This window comes from Saimiri boliviensis, chromosome 2, assembly GCF_048565385.1.
Source record: "Saimiri boliviensis isolate mSaiBol1 chromosome 2, mSaiBol1.pri, whole genome shotgun sequence".
Taxonomy (NCBI): Eukaryota; Metazoa; Chordata; class Mammalia; order Primates; family Cebidae; genus Saimiri; species Saimiri boliviensis.
The window spans coordinates 38,717,469-38,734,777 of record NC_133450.1 but is presented as its reverse complement, the minus strand read 5'-3'; the positions used below and the strand labels follow the sequence as shown (position 1 = coordinate 38,734,777).

Genomic DNA, 17,309 nt, shown 5'->3' with positions numbered 1-17,309 from the left:
GACAATATCTATAGCTATCTCTGTATAAAATGTTAGTTAGAAGTGCTGTGGAGACTAATACCTTGGGATAAAGGGGTTTGGGTGTGCCAGGAATGGGTAGGGTGGGAGCAGGAGAGGTCTTCATATAAGGTGGTAAGGGGATACCTGATGATAACACATTTGATCTAAGACATGACGTAAATGAAGGAGGTAGCTGTGCATGGATCTGGTGGAAGAATATTCTGGGCAGAGAAAGCAGCAAGCACGAAGGACCTGAGGCCGGCGAATGCCTGATGAGCAGAGAGCTTAGCAAACCAGAAAACAGGAGATGACTCTGTCATGTAGGGGCCTCACTGGCCCTTGGAAGTACTTTAAAATACCCTGATTGAGATGGGGAACCACTTTGCTGGATAGCTGCCATTTACTGCCCCAGATTCACTTGGCCCTTTTCCACTCTGCTGTGTAGATATGCCTCAGAGGGGGCTCAGCACTGACAGGTTTCCTTGCTTTGTGGCTGTGGGCCATGGGAAGTATTGCTGGGGGTGACTGAAAAGGAGAAGAATGAGACTGGTATATCTTTTCCCTCCTGCAGGCTTGTGTGGGCCGGGGTTTCCTTAGACTTAAGGTCACATTTCCTGTCACATGCCTTCTCTGCAGAGCTCTTTGTCTCCCTCCCTCTCCATTCTTCACACTTTCAGGTCTAGGAAGGGATCAGGTACCGCTGATTTACCAGTTCCAGATACTGCATGTTCTCTTGTGGTTTCCCTACCCCCTACCCACATCTTTGTAAATAGTTCCTGTATAAACCCTCCTCAAATCACCCACTTTGTGCCATCTGTTTCCTGCCAGGACTTAGACTGATCCATGATCAGAGGGTTTTGAGCAGGGGAGTGACACAATCCGACTAGCATGTTAACAGGCTCATTTAGGTTACTGTCAAGAGTAGATGTTAGGGAGGTGAGGGTGGATACAGGGAAACCAGTTAGAAGGCTATTGTAATATCCTGGGAGAGAGGTGACAGTGGCTTAGCTCACAGTGACGGTAGTGTAGGTGATGAGAATTGGTCAGCTCTGGATATTTTTATGAGGGTCTCTACCTTGCTAAGCTGTTATGTTAATGCATTTGATGCAGGGAGGGCCTGTCATGACACTAGAGAACAAGATGTGGTTGTATTGTAAGTACCTGCCTTCCTTATTGTGCCATCTGAAATCATCCCATGTGCAAACACTCTGATTCAGGCCAGTGGGTTAATGCTGACATTCTCAAAGGTAGCAGCCTTGCCAAAAACAGGTGTTTACAAAAGGTAATAATGTTGTGCTTTTAGTTTGCCTTTGAACAGAGGCAAAAGCATCCTCCACTTGAAATGGCATGGTGTCATTGAACCATTGGCATGGTTCATTGTCAGTCAAGTGACTTGAAATCTGAGGGGAATGTAAGAAAGTTAATAGTCTTGGTCACTGGCCTCAAAATTCTTTTGTGTTAGAGAGATAAAAATGAATATGCTGGCCAGGTGTGGTCGCTCATGCCTGTAATCCCAGCACTTTGGGAAGCTGAGATGGGTGGATCAACTGAGGTCAGGAGTTCGAGACCAGCCTGGCCAACATGGTGAAACTCCGTCTCTATGAAAAAAATACAAAAATTAGCCAGGCATGGTGGTGCATACCTGTAATCCCAGCTACTCGGGACACTAAGGCAGGAGAATCTCTTGAACTGGGGAGGTGGAGGTTGCAGTGAGCCAAGATTGTGCCATTGCACTCCAGCCTGGGTGACAGAGCAAGACTCCATCTCAGAAAAGAAAAAAATAGAAAGAATATGCTATAGACAGTCACAGAGTGCTAAATTCTGACTGCTTTGCCCTAGGATGTTGGGGAGTTGAAAAGCCGTCTTTGTGGGCTGAGGTGGTCAGGATGACTTCTTGGAGAACATGGAACTGGGCAGGGCTGTAAAAAATAAGAGTTGGGGGCAACCATTCTAGGAGGCGGAGCTGTTGTGAGGGAAGACTCAGGCTTGACTAGGGGCAGGAAGATGGCTTACCAGGAATGGAGGGTGCAGGTTGGATGTGGTAGGAAATGAGGTGAGCTGGGCAGGTGGGCCCTCGTCAGGGTGTTGAGAGGCAGGTGATGTGCTTGCTTCAGATTCGGGCAGTAGGCCATCACATATACTAAGGTGGGACCAGAGGGGTTCTGGGACAGAATCCTGACCTTCTGCTGGTGACTTGTTTCAGCTTATAGCATCCAAAATATTAGTAAATGGAGGTGGAACAAATCGCTAAATATGATAAAACTTCCAGTTTTTTATGCTTATGATAGAAGGAACCAGAGCTCTACTTGGTTAAATGGTCAGTAGGCTAGCTTTGTGAATCCATTTTATTTTTTTGAAATTCAGCATATACCATATTGCCCAACTAAAAAGTAATCCTGCGTATCAAAATCTCCCCATTAAAAAGTCCAAAAGGGCCAGGTGCGGTGGCTCACGCCTGTAATCACAGCAGTTTGGAAGGCTGAAGTGGACGGATCACGAGGTCAGGAGTTAGAGATCAGCCTGGCCAATATGGTGAAACCCCATCTGTACTAAAAATACAAAAAGTTATCCAGACATGGTGGCATACGCCTGTAGTCCCAGCTACTTGGGAGGCAAAGGCAGGAGAGTCACTTGAACTCCGGAAGCGGAGGTTGTAGTGAGCCGAGATTGCACCACTATACTCCAGTCTGGGTGACAGAGCAGGACTCTGTCTCAAAAAAAAAAAAAAAAGTACAAAAGGTTGTTTTTGGTCAAGTTGAAAATACATGTAGTTTTAGGTATGTAAGTGAAAAATACCTGCTTATAAAATTTACATTTAAATTTGGGTCCATATACCTACTTAAAATCACCTACTTTATAAAGTAACACTAATTTAGAAATGCTGGTTTTCCTCCTCTTCTTATTTATAAAATGTTTTTTTTCAAACTCTTCACATGCATCTTTGACTTCAGTATTTTTGTCATCACTGGAGCCACTTTTTGAGTCCGCCAATATGGTTTTCCGGACCACATGTTCAGTTCTTGAGATACATCCTTTTTGAATATGAATAAGGTGTTACCATTGAATAGTTTATTCTAAGTTACAAGTATCCACTTGCATAACGTTAGGCTTTTTTTTTTTTTTTTTAAGACACGGTCTCACTTTGTCGCCCAGGCTGGAGTGTGGGTGATGCAATCACTGCTCACTGAAGCCTTGACTTCATAGGCCTGCCTTAGCCTCCCAAAGTGTTGGGATTACAGACGTGAGCCTAGATTTTTTAATTTTATTTTTATTTTTTGCTGTGTGTCCAGTTGGTATATATTTGTAGTAACTGCAACTTAACCACTTTATTACTTTTTAAAATGATCTCTTCTTTTTTTTTTAAGAAAGGGTCTCACTGTTGCCCAGGCTAGAGTGCAGTGACACGATCATGGCTTGCGGCAGGAACTTCCCAGGCTCAAGTGATCCTCCCACCTCAGCCTCCCAAGTAGCTGGAACTACTGGTGTGCGCTACCATGTTCGGCTACTTCTTGTATTTTTTTTGTAGAGACAGCTTTTGACCATGTCACCCAGGCTAGTCCAAACTCGTGGGCTCAAGCTATCCTCCTGCCTTGGGCTCCCAAAGTACTGGGATTACAGGCGTGAGCCACCGTGCCTGGCTAAAGTGATCTGTAAAACTGGTTTACTGGTTGGGCATGGTGTCTGATGCCTGTAATCCTGGCACTTTGGAAGGCCAAGGTGGGTGGATAGCTTGAAGCCAGGAGTTCGAGACCAGCCTGGGCAACAAGGTGAGACTCCATCTTTACAAAAGTAAAAGTGAATAAATAAACAAAAGGCTGACCTTACAATGGCAGATTATACATGAAAGCGTGAGTTTATATCCCCAGGAATAATGACTAAATTTGTGTTCAATTTGTCTTGTTTCACTGATTACCATTAGCCAAAGCAGCCTAAACCACACCTTGACTGAAATTGTTTTGGGCTATTTTGTTATCCCCAGCTGGTACTTTGTATTCAAAATAAAGAAATTGAAAAACTTCCTACAGCAAGAGGTACTTTGTAAGCATTTGACTGTGAAGTGACTTGTATTTTCTGAGGGATAATTTTTTTTTAAAGTCTTGGCTTATATTTCATATATTAATGATTCTTTTACTGTAGCTTCAGCAATGACATGAATCTTAGGCGGCAAATCTACTTTCTGAAACACTCTGTCTCTGGGAGAGGAGGGGAGATACAGGAAGAAGAGAAGTGATAGTGCCTGGTATGAAATTTGGTGCCTCATAAGATTGACTTTAGATAGAAACTGTGAAAGAGAAAGTACCAAATTCATTAGTTGTTGTTTACCACTTACTGGTGAATGGAAATTCTCTGCTTTTATTGTTTGGATTTTTTTTTTTTTTTTTTTTTTTTGAGACAGAGTTTTGGTCTTGTCACTCAGGCTGGAGTGCAGTGGTGTGATCTCCGCTCACCGCAACCCCCACTTCCCAGGTTCAAGTGATTCTCCTGCCTCAGCCTCCCAAGTAGCTGGGATTACCGGCACCCACCACCATACCCGGCTAATTTTTGTATTTTAGTAGAGACAGGGTTTCGCCATGTTGACCAGGCTGGTCTGGAACTCCCTACCTCGGGTGATCCACCCACTTCCATCTCCCAAAGTGCAGAGATTACAGGTGAGAGCCACCATGCCTGGCCTATTGATTGGATTTCTGTTGATTAAATGAAAAACTCTATGAGGTATCTTTTAAACAGAGCTGTTGAAAATGCAGACGTTTGGTTAGTTCTTTACTTATTGCCGTGGCACTTAAGTCTTGGGGACTTTAGTACAGTTACTTGATTCCAGTCCCCTAGAGTCTAACACAACCTCTCCATCATTGAACAATACAAACTAATGTATATATACTTATGCATCACTTAATGACTGTAGAAATACATTGTCAGTAGGAAATTTCCTTGTCGTGTGAACATCATAGACTGTACTTAACAGAAATGTAGGTGGCATAACACATCTAAGCTATATGGTATAGCCTGTTGCTCCTAGGCTACAAACCTGTACAGCATGTTGTTGTAGTAAATACTGCAGGCGACTGGAACACAATGGCCTCCCAAAGTGCTGGGATTACAGGCGTGAGCCACTGTGCCCGGCCTTTATGTGTTATACTTTTATAGCACTAGCAGTGCGGTAGGTTTGTTTACACCAGCGTCACCACAGGAATGTGAGTAATGCTTTGTGCTACAACATTATGAAGGCTGTGTTACTAGGCCATAGGGAATTTTTCAGCTCCATCATAGTCTTATGGGACTACCGTGGAATATGCAGTATGTTGTTGACTGAAAGGTTCTTATGTGGCGCATGACTATATTAGTTTATATCATATATATATTCTATAGTTTATGAGTTGATACATACGTATTAGTTAATATTATATACCTAAAGATCTATGTGTATATTATACATGTATTATATATGTATATTGTATATACATAATATATGTGCATATATGTGTGTATATGTGTATATGTATGTATGTATATATGTATAAAGCATGACCACGCTTGAAGACATTCTGTACATAGAAACACCTAGTCTGGGGCTGGGTGTGGTGGCTCATGCCTGTAATCCCCACACTTTGGGAGGCCGAGGCAGGAGGATCACCTGAGGTTAGAAGTTCAAGACCAGCCTGGCCAACATGGTGAAACCCCATCTCTACTAAAAATATAAAAATTAGCCAGACCTGGTGGTGGACGCCCATAGTCCCAGCTAGGGGAGCTGAGGCAGGAGAATGGCTTGAATCCAGGAGGTGGAAGTTACAGTAAACCGAGATTGTGTCATTGCACTCTAGCCTGGGTAACAAGAGCAAAACTCTATTTCAAAAAAAAGAAAGAAACAACCTAGGCTGGGCTAGGTACAGTGGCTCATGCCTGTAATCTTAGCACTTTGAAAGGGCGAGACAGGAGGACCGTTTGAGGCCAGGTGTTTGAGACCAGCCTGTGCAACATGGTGAGGCCCCATCTCTATTATAAAAGAAAGAAAGAGACACGCAGAGGGAGACAGGAGAGAGAGAAAGTAAAAAAGAAAAGAAAAGGGCCAGGCACGGTGGCTCACGCCTGTAATCCCAGCACTTTTGGAGGCCGTGGCGGGTGGATCCCAAGGTCAGGAGTTCAAGACCAGCCTGACCAAGATGATGAAGCCCCATCTGTACTAAATATACAAAAATTAGCCGGACATGTTAGTGGGTGCCTGTAATCCCAGCTACTCGGGGGTCTGAGACAGAGAATTGCTTCAACATTGGAGGCAGAGGTTGCAGTAAGCTGAGATCATGCCATTGCACTTCAGCCTAGGTGCAAAAAGAAAAAAAGAAAAGAAATATCTAGCCTGTGCCCTATCAGAAGCAGGGGTAAACTCTTGTCTTCTCTCTTTGCCATATCCTGAGTGATCAGTTGCCTCATGACTAGAGAAGGTAAAAGAGGTACTGTTAGGCTTAACATTTGTTAGGTTATACATTAAATAATGGGAGAGCTGGCCTTGGAACCTAACAGTTAGGTATAATATATTGATGGGAGAATGAATAAGGTCTAAAAACTCAACTGACTTACCAGTGAACTTTGAGAACACAGCTTCTACATATGTTGTGGCCTGCCTGTCTATGTAGGTGTGGGGGATGAGACATCACAAAACTAAGCACTTTGAAATCCTTTTCCTTTATTTTTCTAAGAAATTTAAGGTTAATAAAAATATAATGTAACAGCTATTTTTCTGTAACTGAGAATTAACAGTTGCTAACATCTTTTTTTTTTTTTTTTTTTTCTGGTTATTTGTTTAAAGGAAAGCAATTAGAAGTATAGCCAGAGCCTCCTTTAACTCTATCCACAGTTTAGTGTGCCTCCCACCCTTCCCAGAACCAGCCCTTATCATCCTTATCATGAGTTGTGTGTGCCTCCTTACATTTCACTTTTAATCCTTTTATGCATTCATAAGCAACTGGATTTGTGCGTGGTTTTAAAAATTCACATAATTGTCACATTGTCATTTTGCCGTTTTTCATTTCACGTTGAAAACAGAAACGGAATGTTGCTTGACTGGTTGGAGTCTTGTCAGATTTCTTTTATGGTCATAATTTGGCAAAGGCCATCTCCCTTTAGGATTGTGAGAGGGTCCTGAATTCTGTCAAGATGTAGGCGTAAAGGATAACGAGCAATTTATTCCAGAGGTCACAAGATTTAGAACGTTACCAATTATCGCTGTAGATGGCATTCCAATTGCAGAACCTAAGATTGGCCTGTTGAGATGTCTTTTCAGACTTTTGCTTTTCTGACTGGCTGACTCCACACAGACGGGTCCTGTGGCCCCACCCAGAGGCTCAGTGCAGGAGGACCATCTTCCTTCCACACCCCTGTGATTTAATCCCAACCAATCAGCATTCCCATTCCCTAACCCCCTGCCCACCAAACTATCCTTGAAAAACCTCCAAGCCTTTGGGAAAAGTTATTTGAGTAATAACTCTGTCTCCGGCATGGTGTGGCCAGCTGCATTCAGTTAAACTCTTTCATTATTGCAAGGTTGTGGTCTCAGTGAATTGGTTTTGTCTGTGCAGCAAGCAGGAAAAACCCACTGGGCGATTACAAAATGGGTAAATCGCAAAGAGGTGGCATAGACTTCAGGCTTAACTACCATGTTCAGCTGAAACAAAGAAAGAAGGGTTTAGGGAGGCCAAGAATGGGGAGGTGACCAGGAAAAGCAGAGTGAACAAGGGTAAGGTTTGTCAAGCAGGTTTAGGTAGGTGCCTTCTCCATTGGTCAGAGTTCCTAGCGGCTTAGAGTCATCCTTCTCTTCCTGGTACAGAAAGAGAGGCAAAGGGAGATTTCCTTTATAGATGTAATTTTCCCTTACAAATGGGGTAACTTCTGCTCTGTTTTCAGAGCTTCTCTTTTGTCTGCTGTTTCTCAAAATAATCAGCTCAAAATAATCCTTATGCCAAAGAAGCTTATTGTGGGAAGACATATTCTGGTCTCCTGCAGTCATGTTTTGAGGTGGCATATTCTGGTCTCCTGCACATTCAAATGTTAGGTTATTTATTTAGAGGAATTTTTGTTAAACATTTAAAAAGGTTTGTTATTTTTGTTTGTCCTCTACTAGTTGAGAAGAAAAGTATGTTACTGTTTTTTAAATGGTGAATGAAGAAAGTACTATTTGAGGTAAAACTTTATGCATCAACCCCTGAGCTGAAATGTAGTGACTATTGCCACTACTAAAAACCTTGTTTGATCAAACTTTCAACCTAAATTAATAGAGAGAGGCTCTCTAAAAGAACATGACACATATTTGGGAATAGAGTATTGCAATGGGAATATTTGTGCCACAGTAAACTCTGTGCATATTCAAGGAGGTAAAGAAAGACAATGGTTTTTTTCTTTCTTTTTTTTTTTGAGATGGAATTTCGCTTTTGTTGCCCAGGCTGGAGTACAGTGGTGCGATCTCAGTTCACTGCAACCTCCACCTCCCAGGTTCAAGCAGTTCTCCTGCCTCAGCCTTCCGAGTAGCTGGAATTACAGGCATATGCCACCACGCCTGGCTCATTTTGTATTTTTAGTAGAGATAGGGTTTCTCCATTTTGGTCAGCCTGGTCTCGAACTCCTGACCTCAGGTGATCTGCCCACCTTGGCCTCCCAAAGTGCTGGGATTACGGGCATAAGCTACCATGCCCAGCCCATAGGACAAAGATTTTTAAGGGAATAATGAGGATTATATAGTTCTTTTAAGATAACTATTATTAGCTACAAGGATCAGTAACAAGTGTGACCAGTCTGAGATTGGACAGGTAGTTGCTAGACAGATGTCCTCGTGGAATTATTTTTTGTTTAAGGTTGTGATGACCTTTGTGCAGGGTTGTGGTTTTTGCAGAGTCATTTGGGATAGTTTTTGTTATCAAGTGTTGATGCAGGAGAACCCTCTCTTTGTAGCTGTCCCTGGCGTTGTCAGAATTTTTAAACACAAGTAACTCCATTTTTATTTTGACGATGTTCACAATGTTAGTGTTGCATCCATCAGAATCCCCTGGAGGACTTAGTAAAAGAAGTTGGGTGGACCCCACCCCCTAAGTGAATCTATAGGTCTATACTGAGAATACCTGATAATTTACATTTCAAACAAGTTTAGATTAGTTCCTACAGAACCTGTTTCTTGAGTAAGGGGAATGGTTTCTGTGACTCATAGCAGCATTATTCGTAATAGCCAAAAAATGTTCACCAACTGATAAACTGGTAAACAAAAGGTGATATATCTATACAATGGAATATTATTTGGTGAAATATAAATGGAGTAATGGTACATGCCACAGCATGGATGAGCTTAGAAAGAAGCCAGCCACAAAGGACCACAGCTTGTATGATTCCATTTATATGCAATGCCAAACAGATACATCAATAGAGGTAGAAAGAAAGTAAATTAGAGGGCCAGGCATGGTGGCTCACACCTGTAATCCCAGTACTTTGGGAGGCCGAGGTGGGTGGATTCACTTGAGGTCAGGACTTTGAGACCAACCTGGCCAACATAGTGAAGCCCCATCTTTACTAAAAATGCAAAAAGTTAGCCAGGCCTGGGTAATCCCAACTGCTCAGGAGGCTGAGGCAAGAGAATTGCTTGAACCTGAGAGGCAGCAGTTGCAATGAGCTGAGATCTCACCACTGCATTCCAGCCTAGGCAGCAGTGTGAGACTCCATCTCAAAAAAAAGAAAAGAAAAAAAAAAAAAAAAAAGAAAGTAAATTAGTGGTTGGCAGTGGGGAGAATGTTAAGTTGGATTTTGATACCTGAGAACTGTGGGATTACTTTTTGGGGAGTGAAATGTTCTAAAAGTGATTGTGATGGATACACAACTCTGTGAATATGCTAGAAGTCATTGATTTGTGCACTTTAAATGAATGAATTGAATGATATATAAATTATATCTCAATAAAGCTGTTAAAAAACCATACCAGTTCTTAATTCTCCATGGGACCTGTTACAAAAAGAAAAAAAAAAATAGAAAAATAGATCAGTTCTTAAGAGAAAATTATTCATTATTATGAACAGCTGACCTGTAACACACAGATACTCATCAGAATTCATAACTTGACTTTTCAGATATGAGTCAGTTAGTAACTGCATTGGAAAATCACTTGTTCATTTGGAAGAAATAGGAACTCCAAAGAGAAAGACACTACGTTGGGAAAATTTTAAGCATTTTCCACCATGCAGTATAAAATATTTCCATGTTTTTGTCAGGTGTCTTAGCTCAGAAATAAAACTCCATTTTTCTTATGTAGTACTTGGTTGCTTTCCCACAAGAGAGCTGAAGATGGGACTTCTGATTAAGAGTTCCTGGCTGGGAGCTTTTATCCTTAGGCATCTAAGTGCCGGAATGTTAAGGGGAAGATGCGTTCATGCATTAGCCTTTGAATATTATTAAGTCATATGGATTCAAATGGCTTATGTTGGAACAAAGGAAGTGAATTTTCTTCCCAGTTGATTTCGTGTCATTCAGAACTCACTAACTCACTTAGATAAAACAGTGCACTTGGCCCTCCATATCCTTGGGTTCTGCCTCTGTGGATTCAGCCAACCACAGATTGAAAGTGTTTGGGAAAAAAAATAGTGTCTGTGCTGAATAAGTACAGACTTATTTCCTTGCTATTATGTCAACCTAAAAGGAAGGAGCTGAGGCGAAGTTAATATAAGTAGAGAGTTTATTTGGGCCAAGCTTGACGATTGCAGCCTAAGAGCATAGATTCAAGTTGCCCTGAATGTACACTCTAATTAGCAGCAGTTACAAGTAGGTTTTTAAAGGACAAGAATAGTTACCCAAAAAGCTGACTAAAAGAAAAATAAATAAAGGAAAAGAAGAAGCAGTTTCTAAATTGTTCACCAAGACTTTACATTAAAATTACATAAGGTATGCCTTATTCTTTGTATCACAAATTCCAGGAACATGAATCTAATGGATGAAGCAGCTAGGGAGGAATGAATTGCCTTTAAACAACTGCCCCCAGACATGGTTGTTGGGAGCATAACTGAAGTCCTATACTTGATCTCTCTGGGCCTGATAAATTTTGTATACCTCACGTAACTCAGACTGCTCCGTGCTATTTTTCTTTTCTCAACTGCAATTATATTGTACTGGGAGCTATTATAAGTAATCTAGAGGTGATTTAAAATACAGGCATGGACCATATAACAGTCAACAGACTGCATGTACCACAGTGGTCTTGAAAGATTATAGTAGTGTATTTTCACTAAATTTTTAAATATTTGGATATTTTTAGATCTACAAAGGCTTACTATTATGATACATTTGCTACAGTATTCAGTAACATGCTGTACATGTCTGTAGCCCAGAAGCTATATAGGCTACACTATATAGCCCACGTGTGTGGTAGGCTATACCACCCAGGTCCAGGTTGGTGTAAGTACACTTTGTGATGCTCACACAAGGATGAAATCACCTAAGAAGGCATCTCTCGGGCCGGGCGCAGTGGCTCACGCCTGTAATTCCAGCACTTTGGGAGGCCAAGGCAGGTGGATCACGAGGTCAAGAGATCGAGACCATCCTGGTCAACATGGTGAAACCCCATCTCTACTAAAAATACAAAAAATTAGCTGGGCATGGTGGTGCGTGCCTGTAATCCCAGCTGCTCGGGAGGCTGAGTCAGGAGAATTGCCTGAACCCAGGAGGCGAAGGTTGCAGTGAGCCGAGATCACACCATTGCACTCCAGCCTGGGTAACAAGAGCGAAACTCTATCTCAAAAAAAAAAAAAAAAAAAAAAAAAGAAGGCATCTCTCAGAACGTATCCCTGTAGTTAAGCTATTCGTGATTATATGGAAGGGTTGTATAGGTTTTGTGCAAATATGCCACCATTTTATATCAAGGACTCAAGCATCCACGAACTTCGGTATCCTGGGAGATCCTTGAACCAATCCCGCATGGATACTGAGAGATGACAGTATATTATAGGCAAATCTTTATTTAATGATCTTACTGATTTCTTATCAGTTTTTCCATCCCATTCAGCTTATAGGCATGACTGAGAAATGAATTCTGTGCTTCATTTAGGCTAGTGCTTTATTTTAGCCACATTAATGTCGGGAATGGAAAAAGAATTGTAATGATTCTGGGATGACTTTCTAATTCCTCCCAAGTCAGATTCTCATGGTGATGTCAGTCTGTTTTTTGTATTGTAACCTTTTAAACAGGTCATTCTTCAAATTCATGTTCGAAAGCAAATATCAAAGCATATTCTAAAACCAGATGTAAATTAATTTTAGATTAGCTGTCATTTTAGATGATTCATATCACTACTCCCCTCATCATCACAGATATTTCTTGCATGCTTCTCAAAGGGACTAGGAGCTCTGCCTCAATGGGTGTTTCAGAAATAAATGACACATTTTTGAAGTTTCTCAGGGAGAATTTTATGTATCTTGAAATCTCAACAAAAACGTGTCTCATTAGGGATGCCAAGGAAGGTGAACCCCAATCCTGTTAACCAGACCCTCCCTCATTACTGTACCTTGTCTTTGCAGGAGCTCTCCCATGAGACCACACTGTGACCACAGTCATTGCTGGGTGCAGTCAGCAAGTCATTATACCAAGACAGGGGGTTGCAGCAGAGAAGGAGGTTTGGTCATAAGGTCACCTGAGGAGAGATGGGAAGAATCCTCAAATTCCTCCTTGAAAAATTTGGGGGTAGAGTTTTTAAGGGCTTTGCAGTGGGCTAAAGTGTGGAGTGTGGTGTTTGTTGATTGGCTGAAAAATGTAGGGTGAAGTTCTGGTCAGGGAGATGAGGAAGCTGTATTCTCAGGCAGATTCTATTCCTCTGTGGGGGTTTGGAAACTGATGGCTGGAATTCAGAGTCTGAAAAACATCTTAGATGGTCCTTAAACAAAAGTCTTACGATTCTAATGTCAGATCCTGGATCTGTATGAACAATGGGATGCAAATGGTCAGATTTTTTAGCAACCAGGAAGTGGGCTGAAGTGCAGCCTGATTCGTGCTTAATTATAACTGTATTTCTGTCCAGAACCCAGCATGCAATTTTTGTTAACCATGTGGGGCAGTTTCAGCGTTATGGTGTGGTGTTCAGAGGAGAAAGATCTGGTTGCTTTTGTGACCTGACTTTCTGAGATCCTTCATTTTATGGGACTGTGGAGTCCTGTGTGTGACGTAGGACAAGAATTTGCTATTTGTTTTGGTGTTTCAACAATTGATGTTGTTATAAATCCCCCAGATGATTTTAATATTTTAACCGTTCAGTCTTACAGTAAAAAGCACAACTGTTGGCAGAAACTAGTTATGTGTTTGAGAGTGGTCAGTTAATGACCACCCAAACAACTTTATAGAGCAGGAAGAATACGTATTTCAAGTGGAGGGGAGGAAAATATCATTTTTCCTCTACGCTTCTAATTTCTGGGCTGAAACCTCTATAACAAAACAACAGGATAACAAAAGAAAAACAAGCAGAAGTTTGTTAACATGTATACTTCATGTATACATAGGAGATACCCAGGAGAAAATGAGTCATTCTGAAAGAGGTGATCTAGAACTCTGGCTTACATAGCATTTTCAACTAAAAACAGAGAAGGTTGTGGGGGAAGCCAGTGACGGGGAGGTGAACAGGACAAGTATGATAAATAAGAGTAAGGTTTGTGATGTAGGTGCCTTCTCCATTGATAATAGTTTCTTCTGATTTAGTCATCCTTCTCTTTTGGTACAGAGAGGGAAACAGCCTTACAAATGGAGAGTTCCTTTATAGATGTACATTTCTCTCTCAAACTGGTATACTCTGTTTTCAGAGCTTCTCCTGTATCTGCAGTTTCTCAAAATAATCCTTATGCCATTGAGGCATATTTTGGGGTGGCAGATGGTCTCCTACACAAGCAAGAGACATCTGCTGTCTTCATCGGCTCCCTGAATAACTCGTGCCAGGGAACCAAACACCAAAACTACCATTAGTTCAGATATTATGGATTCGGTTTCTGGAATAGTCCATTGTGATGCCAGCATGGTACAGGGGATTCCTCTTCACCTTGCCGTAAGCCTGTCATCCTACAGAACCCCTGTCTTACAGTACTGTGAAGTTCCATACCATACCAACCAACCCTAGCCGATAGGCATTTGTGGCAAAAGGAAGAAAAAGCTGATGGAGGTCTCATATACATTTGTTTTCTCTCTCCCATCTCCTGCATCCTTACCAGGCAAAAGTAGAAGAAAAGATCCAGGAGGTCTTCAGTTCTTACAAGTTCAACCACCTTGTACCAAGGTAAGCTGTGGTTAGGAGTTCGAGGGGATGAGCATCACCATGCCAAAGCCTTTCTTTCCTCCTTGAGCAAATCTAACCACAGGGGAGCATCCGCTACAAGACTAGTGTTTCTTGTCCTTGTGGCTACCTGGATATGCTATGACCCTCACTCTTCTCTCTGGTAGAGTACTGTTGAGAGGTGATTCTCCATGCAAGCTGAGCTGCCAAGTGTTACATGGGGATTCCACTCAGTGTCTGAACTCTGAAGTCTGAAGGTGGAGTGAGGAATTCCAGGTTTTTGTTTAGTGGTGGCATGCTGCTCTGGTCTTCAGATGAGAACTCTCAGATTTTTCATTTTTCTTTCTTTCTTTCTTTTTTTTTTTTGAGACAGAGTTTTGCTCTCATTGCCCAGGCTGGAGTACAGTGGCGTGGTCTCGACTCACTGCAACCTCCACCTCCCAGGTTGAAGCGATTCTCCTGCGTCAGACTCTCAAGAATTTGGCATTACAGGCGCCCGCCACCATGCCTGACTAATTTTCGTATTTTTAGTAGAGATGGGGCTTCACCATTTTGGCCAGGGCGGTCTCAAACTCCTGACCTCAGGTGATCCACCCACCTCAGCCTCCCAAAGTGCTGGGATTACAGGCGTGAGCCACCGTGCCTGGCCCAGATTTTTCTTTTTCATATTGCACTTTGAGACACATTTAGGGTCCAGGGAGATGGCCAGGGATGGATTCCTTTGATGTAGATTATTATTTGACCGGAAAAACATGAGAAGTTTGAGTTTCTCCACACCTGCTCCCTCTTGGTAATTGTGTAGCATATCCAAGGGTGAAATTTCAAACGAGAAATAGAACGCCTTTTGTTTTCCTTGGAGCTTAGCAAATTGAAGTCTTCTAAGTCCTGTGAGGTCAGGTATTTCGAAAAGGGAATTATAGGACGAAACTTATTATTTAATTTGAACCTTTATTTTCTCTTCCAGTATTTCGTAGTATGTCACACTAGACTTTCATAAGGTTATTTCATTCTCGTATTAGTACACTTCTCATGCAGTCACAAATTGTTTCTTTGAAACCATTATGTGTTATATTTCCAGCCATCAGGATTCATCGGTAGTCTAAAACTGTGTGGTCATTATTTTATCTTAATGACAGAACATTCTTCTTTCTTTTCTTTGAGACAGGATCTTGCTCTGTTGCCTAGGTTGGAGTGCAGTGCCCTGATCATAGCTCACAGCAGCCTCGAACTCCTGCAGATCCTTTCAGTGCGGCCCTCCCCAATAGCTGGGACTGTAGGAGTGCATCACCTAGCTTATTTTTATTTTTTGTAGAAATGGGGGTCTCACTGTGTTGGTCAGGCTTGTCTTGAACTCCTGACCTCAAGCAGTCCTCCCAAAGTGCTGAGATTACAGCTGTGAGCCACCAAACCTGGCTGGTAGAACACTTTTCCTTGATATCTCTGAAGAAAGTGTGATTAGGCCACTGGCTGATTGACTGGTTGGGAAGCTGCAGGTCTGAAGTTCAGCCTTTCCTCCTTCATCATGTCTCTTGACTCCTTGAGATGTCCTAATAGACTAAAGCCTGGCAGGTCAGCCTCTGGGTACTTCTGCTGACTGGAACATTATAAATGGCTCCAGCTTTGTTATCTTTGTCTCTCTCTCTCTTTTTTTTTTTTTTAAAGATGGGATTTCACTATGTTGGCCAGGCTGGTCTTGAACTCCTGACCTCAGGTGATCCACCCACCTCGGCCTCCCAAACTGCTAGGATTACAGGCATGAGCCACTGTGCCCGGCTTGGCTACCATTTCTTAAGAAACCTTTTGTGATTAGCCATGGCAGAAAACAGTTTGAAAACGTGTGTTCATAGCGCCAGACGGGTGGGAAGGTTAACTTCATCTTCATTCCCTGGGGAAGGAAAGGAGAAAAATATCAGCTTACTAGTATAGTGTTTCCCTTCACTGCTAAACCTAATCTCTGCATTAACCCAAGGCTCTGACCTCAATAAAATGAATTATTCCGCTTGTCATGAGACACAACTAGAGATTAGCAAATGACGCCATTTAAACAGCTTGGGAGAAGGGTGTCCATGGCAGTTTCCTGCCCCTAGGCACAAGCCTCAGTACAAGCTTAGCTTCCCCAGAGGGGACAAGACTTCATAATGGTGAGGGTGTGGGTGATTGCTTTCGGAGGGGCTTTGTTGTTGTGGCTGTGTACCCCGGATGACTCACCTGATTGGGCTGAGTCACTGTCTACTGCCTGGGCCGTGGGGACACACAGCCTCTGTTTCCCACATGAACCTTTGCTTATTTGACATTTCCTTTTTCATCTACCATCAGGAGAGAACCCTTGGACTCTTTCATCCATTTTTTAAAATTTGTTTTTCCTTAGCTCATGAGCTGAAGAAAGACTCTCTTATTAACACTGAGATATGAGGGAAAATGGGAAGTTCTAGTCTGGGAGGAAGCAGTTGTTTTTTGGGAGTGGCAGTAGAGGACATTAAAGGAGTGAAGTCCCCCGATTCACAGATCGTAGGTCAGGTACGGGTGGATAAAAAAAGTTTCTCCTGGGCTTGGATCCTTGTGGAAATAGAATATATCAGGCTCTGGGTTAGTTTCTGGAATTTCACAGTTACCCATTTTATCATTGCTGCCTATGAAACTGAGTATTTTAAAGGATGCTAATTAATATTAGTGATGTTATACATTTTGGCTGAATGGCTGAGTATATAATTCAACATATTACTATAAGGCTGAAGCCAAACATCATCATCATAGAATGAGCTCCTAGGATATAAGAATAAATTAGAAAATTTATCAGAATTTTAAATTATTATCACAGTCTCAATATTTAACATTTTAATAGTCAAAACTTAAAAGTCTGGGCTGGGCACAGTGGCTCACACCTGTAATCCCAGCACTTTGGGAGGCCAAAGCAGGCGGATTACAAGGCCAGGAGATCGAGACCATCCTGGCCAACATGGTGAAACCCAGTCCTTAATAAAATACAGAAACTTAGCCTGGCATGGTGGCAGGCGCCTATAGTCCCAGCTACTCAGGAGGCTG

At 42.1% G+C, this 17,309-nt stretch overlaps 1 protein-coding gene across 3 annotated transcripts in view; it reads left to right on the top strand.

The window, feature by feature from the left end:
- FNTB (farnesyltransferase, CAAX box, subunit beta) overlaps positions 1–17,309 on the top strand; it is a 91,534-nt gene that overhangs the window by 20,143 nt on the left and 54,082 nt on the right. For all 3 annotated transcript variants that reach the window (XM_074393117.1, XM_074393118.1, XM_003924430.4), the window contains one exon: positions 14,206–14,270. In XM_074393117.1, the coding sequence (XP_074249218.1) occupies positions 14,206–14,270 (65 nt within the window). The remainder of the gene's footprint in view (positions 1–14,205; positions 14,271–17,309) is intronic.